The 12,558-nt window shown below is 46.6% G+C and overlaps 1 protein-coding gene across 3 annotated transcripts in view; it reads right to left on the bottom strand.

Annotated features, from left to right (window-relative positions):
- The window catches only part of CSTPP1 (centriolar satellite-associated tubulin polyglutamylase complex regulator 1), a 147,149-nt gene that overhangs the window by 5,840 nt on the left and 128,751 nt on the right, over positions 1-12,558 (bottom strand). For all 3 annotated transcript variants that reach the window (XR_004373941.2, XM_032782183.2, XM_032782182.2), the window contains 3 exons: positions 6,687-6,772; positions 4,846-5,041; positions 2,895-3,004 (listed from right to left, as the gene is read on the bottom strand). Coding sequence is in view for 2 of the 3 variants with exons in the window: in XM_032782183.2 (XP_032638074.1) it covers positions 2,895-3,004; positions 4,846-5,041; positions 6,687-6,772 (392 nt within the window). In the remaining variant the exon portion in view is untranslated. The remainder of the gene's footprint in view (positions 1-2,894; positions 3,005-4,845; positions 5,042-6,686; positions 6,773-12,558) is intronic.

Below are 12,558 nucleotides of genomic sequence, written 5' to 3'. Positions count from 1 at the left end.
GACGTTAGCCTCGGACCATGGACGCACAACGCCGAATTACTGTGCCTAGTGTGGCCGCATGAAATCGAATTTATAATATCAGTTTTATAAAACCGATTTTAGCTAATTCGATATTATCCCGTAGTGTAGACGTGGCCTGAGTTACACTGGGAGGGAGGGCAGGAGCCTGTTAGGAAGTCCTCTCTTCTAAATCTGTGGCTAACTCCCCCCTGTACACAGATCCAGGAAGGATGTGGGGCAGGCCAGCACAAAGAGGATAGGAACTGCCTTGCCCTGGCCAGGACACTGCCACAGCAAAACCCCAGGTATAAACAAGGCTTCAGAACAATTGCAGAGCTGGACCAATGGCTCAGTGGGGCATGCTTTGCTGCGCATGAAACCTAGAGAAGCCACAGTCAGTGTCTTTGGGGTAAATGCTTTATACTAGGATGTGGGAGATCTGGATTTGGTTAATGGCCTTGGTTTCTTGTTCCCCAGGGAGGTAGGGCCTGGGGATTCATGCACTCCTATACAGGAGCCCTGAGAGAGGCATTCAGCTACTGCAGTGATAGGCCCCAAATAAGAACCCACACCAACAGACACCTGACTCTCAACTTATTCCAGTTTTGGGCCCCCCACAACCACCAGAGAAGCCAGATCTCTAGTGCGCCTGTCACCATGACAGAGAAGCCCAGGAGTGCTCCAACCTGCTGCTTGCCATGGGCTTAATTAGAAGAATAAATCAGATAAAGCCTGGGCTTGTTTCTGCATTTGCAGAATGTGTAGTGAGGTCTCTGGGGCACTTGAATTACTTGGAAGCGTTGGTAAATAACACTCAAAGGGGTTCATGAATCAATATTGACACTGGAGTTAGGCTGCAGATTCCAATTTGCCTGACAAACTCATCAATGGCGCCCCAGCCAGAATAAACCACTCTAATCCTCATCCCTATTCTACTAGCCAGGCATCCTGTGAGGCCCCAGTGAGACTAAAGAACACAGGGCCCTGATTGAAAGCTCCTTTGCCTCTGAAGCTCTTACCTGGAACTGCCCTTGCTGCAGGGCATTGGGGAGCCTGCGATCCCCTGCAGCCCAAAGACTATTCAAATCATCATCCAAGAAAGCTTAAAAGAGAGTAGGAGAAGAATCCTTCTTCCTTGCCAAGATGCTGCACCTGTTAGACTTGTGGCTGCTACGCCTCCTGTGAGAGGCCTCAGCAGGAGGCTGGCAGGGGGCCAGGGGCCACGGGCCAGGGCTGTGTTAATGGAAAGGAAAACCCACAGACTTTGAACATGGTACAATGGAAGCTGTGGGCAGGGCTTTCTCAGCCCATCTGTTTTCTTTCTACCTTGCTGGAAGTGGATTTCATAGAGCTAAGGGAAAAAAGGCTTGCTTGGTGCAATCCAGGCATCACCTTCTCCAGTGAATACACTGCTTTCTAATTCTGTTTGCAGAGGGGATTGCTGGGTTGTATTCATGTCCCTCTGATATATAATCTCTGTGTTGCTGGGTAAACAGCCCTGCCTGAGAGGAGTATTCACAGCTCAGATAGTCTATAGAGGGCGGAGGCTCAATGAGGGAGAGGACAATTCTGCTCTCTGCCAAGACACACACCTGTGAGAAAGAGCAGGCATTTCAGGCAAGGGAAGCTACTTTCCCCTGAGGCTCATCTCTGAAGTATGGGGACTACTGGAGACTCAGCCCTAGAACTAGAGGGAGAGACTGTCCAATAGGATAGAAGTCCCATTGATTGGGTCTCACCATGTGAAGGCTAAGAGGTGAGAGCCCCAGGCATCCAGATATTCCTCCTAGGCCCTGAGATAGTCCTGGGATTACAGATTCAGCCCTGCTAAACTCAGTCAACAAGTGAGCTCTCTGTTAGCTTTTGCAGGAAGGGAAGGGGAAGCACAAGCAAGGCATGTGGGGTCTGCATGGAATAAAGGGTTTGAAATCTATACAAATGAGGCATAGGCAAGGAGCAGTCCAGTTCCCCTGCTCTTGGATAACACTGACCTCTGCAACAGAGGAATGGGTCTGAGCTGGGAGAGCCAATGTGCTCTTCACCACCCAGGGCTGACATTTTACAGCCAACCCCCCTCTTCCCCAGGGTTCTAACCCAGTCTGGGGCAGAATTCTCCAGCAGCTTCACATCTGTTCACAATGGGAGGATATGACAACCTTAAATATGACCCTGAATAAGCCAACCAGTTCAGTTTTCCTTGTGCCTTTTTCTGATATTAAATTCAATGTATTTTACACTGGCCCCAGATTTTCAGTATGGCACAGGTTTTTGTACTGACAACTGCCTTTGAGGGGTTATTTGGGAAAGCTTGCAGGCTTAGGCAGTTGGGGTGGGAGACAGTTGGGAAGGTCTGGGAGATAGTTCGGTCTTTGGCCTCAAGGAGGTATTGGGGATGAGGATGCATTTTTTTCTTCCTTTTCACTTGTAGCCAAGGACGAAGATCATTTAAAATTTGGGGGAAAGGGGACCTGAACTCAGTTCCCCTGGCAACTTCTGAGAGCAATGAGCTGTCTTACTTGCCCCTTAATGCAATACCCATGCCTTCCAACATTAATGGATAAACACATTAAATAAGATGGACATTTCTGTTAAAATGATCAGCAAGTAAATAGTTAACAATATTGCTATTATAGGTGTCAATGTCAACGTCTCAAATCTCAATACCTCCCTAGACCTATTGTTTCAGGCACTCTGCAGACTCAGACAGATGTTGCTGCATTGGATTTTGTTTTCATTTGTTTCATAAGGTTTCATTTGTGACCACAAGAGAGGGAGACCTTTATTTTCAAAGACAATTTAAAATCTGCTGCATGATTCTACAGCAAATTCCACAAAAAATGCAGAACCAGGAAAAACCTAGGGCCATATCCACAGGGCTCTGTTCCTCCCCTTACCTAGGGCTCTGTTGATCCCATGATGCTTTGCAAGAGCCATAAGGAATCCATAGAAGGTCAGTCTCTGTACACTGCTCAGCACCTCTTTGACAAGGGCAGATGGGGGACAGCTAGATGGAGAAGAAGAAAGAGGAAAATAAAACCTGGCATGAGTCATAGAACATCATCATCCTTCTAATTCCCTGATGTCTGACCACCCTGAAGCAGCGCTAACTGTGCTCCCTGTCTGTGTCCTCCTGGAATGGATTGGGGGCAAGTAAACCCACTTCCACCTGTTGCCTTTTGCTAAGCAAGACTTTCAAGCTAGGGTAGATCCCCCAAATCAGCCATAATTTCCTCCAGTCCAAGGAGAGGAAAAAGCCTTCTGGCAGGCCACTCCATCTACCTGGACATGTAGGAACCTGAGCAGATGAGGCTACAGAAATCTGTATCTGTAAGGCCTGGTGTTCTTCTATGCTGTGCTGAAGGAAGTATAGTCTTGTAGACTGGGCACCAGACTGTGACTCTGGTGATATGGGTCTAGTGCTTTCTCTAATATACTCCCTTGGATAAGTCACTTGTTTGTTCTGTCTCTGAACTTCTCATCAGCACAATGGGTTAATTATAGTCCCAAGCTCCTGGGGCTGTTGTGAGAATAACTTCATTAATGTGCCTGGGTGCTCAGATACCAAGACAACGGGTACCACTCAAATACTTTCCATAATTAAAGCATTCTTCTAACAGCATCTTTGTGAGACGTGGCCCCTCCCTGCAGTGCTAGTTTGCTGCTGGAGCAGTATGCTTGAAAGCCTTTTGCTTCCCCACGAGCTGCCTGGTGTTATACTTAGGACCCTACCAAATTCACGGTCCATTTTGGTCAATTTCACAGTCAAAGGATTTAAAAAATCATAAATTTCATTATTTCAGCTATTTAAATCTGAAGTTTCACAGTGTTGTAATGGTAGGGGTCTTGACCCAAAAAGGAGTTGTGAGGGGGTCAGAAGGTTATTGTAGAGGACGTTGTAATACCACTACCCTTACTTCTGCGCTGCTGCTGGCAGTGGTGCTGCCTTCAGAGCTGGGCAGCTGGAGGGTGACGGCTGTTGGCTGGGAGCCCAGCTCTGAAGGCAGAGCTGCCACCAGTAGCTGCACAGAAGTAAAGATGGTATGGTATGGTATTGTCACTCTTATGTCTGTGCTGTTGCTGGCGGGACACTGCCTTCAGAGTTGGGCGCCCGGCTAACAGCTGCCACTCTCCGGCTGCCCAGCTCCAAAGGCAGCACAGAAGTAAGGATGTCAATACTGCAATCGCCTTAAAATAACCTTGTGACCCACACTCCCCGCAACTCCCTTTTGGGTCAGGACCCCCTGTCATAAGTACCCCCAATTTGAGAAATGCTGGTTTCCCCTGTGAAATCTGTATAGTATAGGGTAAAAGTGCACAAAAGACCAGATTTCATGGGGGGAGACCAAATTTCATGGTCCATGACGTGTTTTTCATGGCAGTGAATTTGGTAGGGCCCTAGTTATACTGTACACTGCATCTTAGTGACTAGCTACTACACCTATACAAACCTCTGCAAACTACTCTGATGCTAAGAGGCCTTTCCTACCACTTCTACCTCCAGGAAGTCAACAGTGTTTTACTCATTCCCTATTGTGAACACACTTTGCCCACTGAGCCTCTTCCATAGGCAAGGAGATCAGGGCAGAAGAACAATCTCCAAAGGAAAGCATAGCCCCAATGGGAACCATTTACCTCGATGATCAGCTAACCCCCTCAATGCTTATGTCTGTGAAATAATTTCTCTTTCTTTGTTAGACCTGTTACACAGAGTTCTCTCCCTTCACACCCACTGAAGGAGACTTAGAGGGGTCCACAGCTGATGCAAAGCCCTGTAGTTCCTCAGAGCTCCACCCTTCCTAAGACAATCTTCCAGGTACTGGCTGTGAATCTGCCCTCACTTCTTACCTGTATTTTGACCTATCACACAGGGACTCTAGGCAGTGATAGAACAGAGATGCCTCCACCCCATCAAGTGGGCTGCACTCACTCGGAGCCAGGCGTGAACGGTGCTGCCCAGAGGATGATGTTGGCACAATCACAGTGTTCGGATTCTTACCAGTCAACAGATCTTGATAAATGGCAGCAACACTATCTAGGAACTCTGCAAAGCAGGAGGATGGCTTAGCACTCAGGACTATGATAGGATTGACAGTTAGAACATTCACTTGATCTACCAGGTTCTGGCCAGAGCTGGGACTAAAGTGTCATCTGCAGCTGTATGTAAGACCAGTATGACCTGAACAAATGTACAGCACTGAGGCATCCTGCCTGTTTACATCACATACCATACAGGCCCCATGTGCTCCACAAAGGCATCTTCCATATAAACTGCAAGTGTGAAGAGCTGCAAGGGGAGGTACCCAAAGTTACTGCAGGTAGCCACCCACTCTAATGTAGTTCATCTAAGGAGGAAAGGAAGCTACATGTGGGTAAAAAAGTAGGGTGTGGGAGCTAATGTTAATGCCACCCTGCCAAATTAGTTTCTAAACCACAAAAATCTCCACTCCCCTTCCATTTCCACTGAATGAAACATCACCCAAGTTAGGAACTGAATGTTAGGAATTGCAGTAGGAGCCGAGGGAGCGGGTTAGCCAGGCTCCAGTCTGCATCCCAGACTGCCTCAGCACAGCTCCAAAGTAAATACAACATGGGATCTAAAAGAAAGGCCAGGATGGGCCAGAGCTAGAGCTGGCAGAAAGTGCTTTCCTCAGGCTCCCAGTTCTGCCCACTGTTTACTGCAAGAATCTAATTTTAAACAAGTTTGTTTATGGATGTGGTCAACAGTTTACAAATCTAGATTCCGCTTGGAGTGGTTTGCATGTGTGTGGGTTGGTGGGAGAGTGTGTGCGAATGTGTGTGTGCACAGTGTGCATGTGCTAACAAAAATGGGGTGGTGTGTTTTGGGTGTGTGTATGAAATGCATGTGTGAATGAGACTAAGACCATGTGTGTGGAGGGGCAGTGGGGAGACTTCTGAGGCTGTGTTGAGGCTCTGTAGCTCACTGTGGAAATATCTGCTGTATCAAGGAAAGTTTTTCCAACCACATGCCATTTCTCAGACTTTTCCCATCCTTGACTCAGGACACTTCAAACCTATTTCAGTCCACCCCTCACAAAACTAGTACCCTGAGCTGCTTCACCTTGATGACATGGTCATGGATAATGCTGGGCTTCACAGAGGGAATTCACAGCAGGAAAGACCTCATCAGTAAGTATGCAGAGAAATAGTCTTGAGAAAGGCAGATGTTTGTACTATGGACAGGGGCTGAATCTAACCAAACATCTTGGAATATAGGCATTGCCATTCTGCATTAGACTAGCAGGCCATCTAGTTCAGTATCCTATCTCCAGCAGGGGTCAGTACCAGCTACTTCAGAAACAGAAGCCCTGCAGTAGATAGTTATATGAAAATCTGCCCCCTAAGACCAAATAGTTAGAGGTTAACATATGGCCCAAGGCATAACAGTTTATGTCCCTCATAAGGCTCTTTTAAATATATAGATATTTACCATTATAACTCTCCATATTAATGTATAATTTCCTTTTGAATCCTGCCAAGCTCCTGACTTCAGTGATATTCTGTGTCAATGAGTTCCCCGGGCTGCGTGTGTGTTTTGTGTGAAAAGTATTTCCTTTTATTAGTTTTGAAAGAGTGCAAGAGACACTTGGAGACTGAGAAGCTGCAACAGAAAGAGACAAGCTAGGGCAGATGGTGGAGGCACCAGCCTCCCAGCAAACTGGACTCACCTGAGTAGTAAAATTGTATCTGGAAGGCAAAGACGAAATCAGAAAAAGACATCAAACAGTCCATGGCGTCATCCATGAGCACAATCCTGGGAGCAAGAGGAGGAGAGAGAGAACTCAGCAAACACAAGGCAACAACACTCTGCAACTTGCTCCTTTTCCTTACAGTAGGTCAGAAAGTTCAGACCTTGGAAGAGGGTGGTCCCTCAAGGGGAGCTTCCCAAACCCAGTGGGAAGAAGCCCATTAAGGGAAGTTGGAAACTCCCAGATCTGCATGCATCACCAGGGGTGTCAGATGACGAAAGCTTGGTAACTCAGACTCAGGGGAAGGCTCCTGTCTATTACTGCTAGTAGCTCAGCCTCCATGATTGTGAACAGGGATTTTGTCTGAAAATGCAGAACAAATACCAAGTAGCAATTGATTCAAATTGCATAACAGGATGATGGACATGGTGGAATGCATATTGGCAATCACACAGGTTTACAAAAATTGCAGCCTGGTTCTGATCTGAAACTAGAGTAAATCAGGAGTAACTGAACTAAGGACAATGAAGTTACACTGGTGTAACATTGGTGTAAGTCAAAGGAGAATCAGGCCCTGGATGTGTAAAGGAGTGCTCCAAATTAGGCCATTTTCCATTCCATGGTGAAGATGAAAATGATGAGAGACTCCCACTCCCAGGCCAAGCAAATCCCATTTCTATAAACAGGGAAATAGCATGCTGTGCACCTGGCACAAGGAGCCTCCTTACTGCACTATGTCTGAAAACTTCCTGCCCTCCCTCCCTCAGGCATGAGGTTGTTTCTCCCTGAATGTCATCATGACAGGTCTTTTGGAGACTGACCATCTCTTTGGGCAGGGACAATATCTTCTTTCTTTCTGCAAAGCACCAGGCACAGATATGGAGCTATATACACCACATGTTGCATCATACATCATAAATACAGGCAATATGAACCAAGGTCATGGAGGCTGTAAGGATGGGGCTGAAATGGCAGCAAAGTCAACTCCTTTTAGGGACACCTCTGTTCTGGGGGAACCTCTGGATTCCAGAGCTATGCAAGAACAAAGGCCAGCAGGGGCTCAGAGGTGAAACCCCAGGAACAATACTCTTACCACTGCTGCTATGCGAGGAGGAAGAGGCCAGACTCTGAAGGTGGGAAGGTAGAGGCAGGGGTCTGACAAAGAGAGAGGAACCAGCAAAGAAAGAGGAGAGAAAGCTAAGCTCCAATACCCAGGTGGGCCTGTGAGTCCTCAGTGTGCACTAAGGGGCTCGGGGAAGAGGCTCTAGGAAGCTGTGTGGGAGGCTGAGTTAAAAGAGCTATAGGACCCGTCTGTGCAAGAGGCTTCCCTCCCTGCCACTTGGACCCACTCAATTCACTGTGGCATAACAAGCATGCAGAGCAGCTTGAATTAATTACCTCAAAGAAGAAACACTGGGGCTAAGAGGGTCCCCCCAGGAGAAAAGTCACTGTTTAAAACAAAACCCTTTGAAGATGTCAAAGTGCTTCTGATTTATTTATTATGTCCCAGAAACCTCCTCCTGTCTACAGCAGCAGTAGCTTCAGCTCTTAATTCTCACTAATAAGCATGTTCCCGAGATTGTCAGTGGCCACATCAAGGAGATGGCTTTGAAGCTGGCAGGCAGAGCATCTTCATCTCCCAGGCAATGCAGCTCAGCCACTGGCATTTCAAACCACTCTTCAAGCACTGGAAACGCTACAGGCCACATAATTTAGAAGTGGGACTCCCTCCCTTCACATCCTGATCTTCACGCCAGACAACCTCAACACCCCGACACCAATGCTTTTGCTAATACAATTCTCTTCCTGCACAAGGTGGGCAATGGTAGGAGTATGCTATGCACATTTTCTGTGGAGAGGGGATACCATATCACCTCTGTGACATCCAACTCACTTCACTTGTGAAATTTAAAGCTGCAGTGTCAGTGCCTGAGCCCGTGCAGCAGCAAGACTCTCTCCCTGACTTACAGAAGAGCAGCAGGGAGTCGGTATTAGTTTGGGAATTTGCTGAAATGTTTGTAGCTGTTAAATAAGGACACAAAGCCAGGATATAAAATTCTGCTGCCTGAATCTGAAGAGGGAAGTGTCTCACTGGAAGCAGGTGCACTCTGGTGCTGGGTTACTGACTCCAGTTGTCCATGGTGTCTGCAATCCAGAGAGACTGAGAAATGTGTAAATCCAATACAATCACTTTACTGGCCTGCAGCCCTGCTATGTCCCCAAACAACCAGCTGACTGCACAGCTGGGAAGCTAGGAAAGAACCATCAGCAACATGTCTGCGCATCTCTCCTAAAGTGCTTGGTGAGAGGAGAATCCCAGCCACAAAGGGTCTGCAACCCAGGCAGCATGCCCTGAATTTGCGGCCAAGTCTGACAGTCTGAAAAAGGGACTCGCGGGAGCTCTACTGGGGGTTATTTTGGGGGGGATTCTTCATTCTCTCTTTCCTGTTGTTTGAACCGGACTGTAAGCTCCTCAGGGCTTTTTACATGTGTGAGTGGTACTTCGCACACTTTAGAGAACTCAGGTCCAGATCCTCAGATTTTAGGTGCCTAATTCCCATTGATTTCCATGGATATTAGGAGCCTAAATACCTTTGTGGATCTGGCCCTCAGTGAATCATAATAATCACAATAATGAAGATCAAGGGAACAAACTCTTTGGAAAGGGATGAAGAAAAGTGCCCCCAACTGAGGGACCTTGTGATGGGTGTACCAGGCTATCAAGGTTCAAGTGGGTTTGTTGGGTAGGAGGGCATTGTTACTCTGCCAGTGAAGGCACTCTCTGACCTGAGATCCTAGCCACAGTCAGCAGAAGCCCAGTCCAGCCAGTGAGGCCCCAGGAAGGGCTCTATCCCAGACTGGTGGGAAGAAGGATTCCTCTCAGTTTTGACTGTGCACTTATCTTTGCTGCTATTAAAGACTAACAGACACAGTGGGTTGGTCTACACTATAGAGTAAGCCCAGGGTTTGAACTCAGGCTCAAGTCTAACACCTCCCTTCCATCTACACAAAACTGGGTTAACTCAGGGCTTGGACCCAACATCCCAGGATACCCTGGGGGCAGAGGGTCTCAGCCCAAGTCAAACTGGGACCCAGGGTTCAAGCCCTGTTGCTTTGCAGTGTAAATGTAGCCCTGCTGGACTCATGCCCTGGGAGTCTGCCTAAAGTATACCACAATCACCTTTCTTTGTCCTCTGGACAGTCTTGGAAGGGTGCTAAGAAGTCTAAGATATGGGTGGTTGGACTCAGGCCTACATAATGCAGTGTAGATGCTGGAGCCCCAGGATTCAACAATTCGTAACCTGGGATTCAAATTAATGTAGATCCTCAAGTCTTAAGTTAACAAACTCAAGGTTTGCTCACTTGAGTTCTAACAACCCTGGGCTTAAACTGCAGTGTAGACATACCAAATTTGCCTAAGGCAGAGGGGGCTTGGGTCTCATGGGGTTAGATTTGCTTTCTGCTATTAAGACCTTAAAATACATAGAGCATCCTAAAATATCAAAAACCAAAATGGAGAGAGTTTTTTTTTTAAATTAAGCATAGGATCTGACCCCTCTCTTTTGAGAAGGGAAGTGTGGGCTCAGATACAGTCCCTGGCTCATGATCTCAAACAAGAAAATCTCACTTCTTCACACCTTTCTCCAAGTCAAAGACTCTGTAAACTAGACAACACCTCTGAAGACAAAATCCTTTAACTTGCCAGTGGCTAATGCCCTGCTGAACACGAGCGCATCCAAGGCATCTGACTAAGGTATATAGCCACTAGTCTGGTTCTTCCTTGGATGTGCCAGAGGCATTTGCACTGCACCTCGAACAGAGGAACTGTGTTCCTTGTGTTTTGATGCCAATAAAACCTGTATTGTTGTTGCCTCTGTTCTTCTGTCCTGACCTCTTTCCTTTCCAATGTTTGTTATCAGTGCATAGCAACAGCTCCTGGAAGAGCAGAGCGTGCAGTGCCATGAGATCATCTCAGCCATACAGCTATGAGGTTACCATGAGAATGTTCTCTTACTAACAGTGCCTATGATTTCACAGTCCCCAGCTTTAACAATGAATGCTGTTACTGCCACCACCATTGCTGTATTCACTCCTCTTCTCAAAGCAAAGCAATCACAGAGCTGGCTGGGTGCTCAGACTGAAAGGGGGCAATCTCACAGTTCTGTCCGTGACACCTGCACCCTGCAAGGAATCAATCAAATGGGACAGGAGAAATAACCCACTGAAATTTGTATGCAGTGTAGTTGTAGATACGTTGGTCCCAGGATATTAGAGAGAAGGTAGGTGAGGTAATATCTTTTATTATACCAACTCCTGTTGGTGAAAGAGACCAGCTTATTTAGCCGTGACACTCCGAATTAGTTTTCCAGACCTGAAGAAGAGCCCCATGTAAACTCAAAAGCTTCACTTTCTCACCAACAGAAGTTGGTCCAATAAAAGATAATGCCTCACCCACCTTGTCCCACTGAAATTTGTCTTTTTAAACCGTAGAAGCTAAAGAGGAGAGTGGGTAGAGCAACATAACTAGAGGGGAATTCAGACAGAGACTAAAAAAAGGGATGCAGATGTGGAAGAAAGAGGAAGTTGCTTTTAGACTTAAAACAAGTTTTATTGCACTCATTTAACTAGATTAGCGTGTAACAACAAACTAATAATAATAATGTGTGTCAGGAAGGAAGTGAGGTCATCCCCACCTGAGCCTGGGTGCCTCAGCCAGAGATCTCATTTTTCCTGCACACCTGTTCCAAAACCCCAGCCTGTCTGTCTCTAAGACATACACACAACAGTGCAGTTGTGGGAAGCCTGCCCCTGAATGGGGCCTCTAGTTTACAACAGCCTTGCGGATTAAATTCCTTTTCGCAAACATCATAACATGTAGACACACTGAAATCTCACTTTTATGCCCTGTCCCAAATCCCTGCTCAGCTCAGCTGGAATCTGTGGAATACAGGCCCATGCATAGGACCGTGCTTTTGTACCTCCATGAAAGGCAACGGCAGCAGATATGTCCTTGCTCTACAGTTAGTGCTCCATCACGGTCTAATGCTGGAGGCCAGGGACTTACATTAAGGGGAGCCAGGAAAACCAGGATTCCTCACCAATGAGCCAGAGGGAGCAGTGCTGCTCTACTTCTAGTTTTAACTGGACCTAACACAGCATTAACTGCACTTCAGTTGTGAGAGCAGCACCCTGGGAGCCAGCGAGGCACTCAAAGGAGCCCAGTAATATGGAAATATTGTCAGATGAGAATATACATCTCTTGCTTCCTCGCATTCTCTCTCTTTTTTTTTTGAGGCGGGGGCGGGGAATATATATTTTTCATGGGAATATGATGCTGGTGAAAGGCACTAGACCAGGGGTAGGCAACCTATGGCACACGTGCTCGGCACACAAGCTGATTTTCAGTGCCACTCACACTGCCCTAGTCCTGCCCCCCGGTTTGAGGCCTCTGCATTTTAATTTAATTTTAAATGAAGCTTCTTAAACATTTTTAAAAACTTTATTTACTTTACACACAACAATAGTTTAGTTGTATATTATAGACTTATAGAAAGAGACCTTCTAAAAATGTTAAAATGTATTAGTGGCACGCGAAACCTTAAATTAGAGTGAATAAATGAAGACTTGGCACATTGCTTCTGAAAGTATCAGAAGGGTAGCCGTGTTAGTCTGGATCTGTAAAAGCAGCAGAGAATCCTGTGGCACCTTATAGACTAACAGACGTTTTGGAGCATGAGCTTTTGTGGGTGAATACCCACTTCATTGGATCAGGCAAAATTCCCAATGACTTCAGTGAGAACTTTGTCACTGAGTGAGAGCTGTAGGATTGATGCTAATTTGATATATTCTG

This window comes from Chelonoidis abingdonii, chromosome 4, assembly GCF_003597395.2.
Source record: "Chelonoidis abingdonii isolate Lonesome George chromosome 4, CheloAbing_2.0, whole genome shotgun sequence".
NCBI classification, from domain to species: domain Eukaryota; kingdom Metazoa; phylum Chordata; order Testudines; family Testudinidae; genus Chelonoidis; species Chelonoidis abingdonii.
This window is presented reverse-complemented; position numbering and strand designations above follow the sequence as displayed.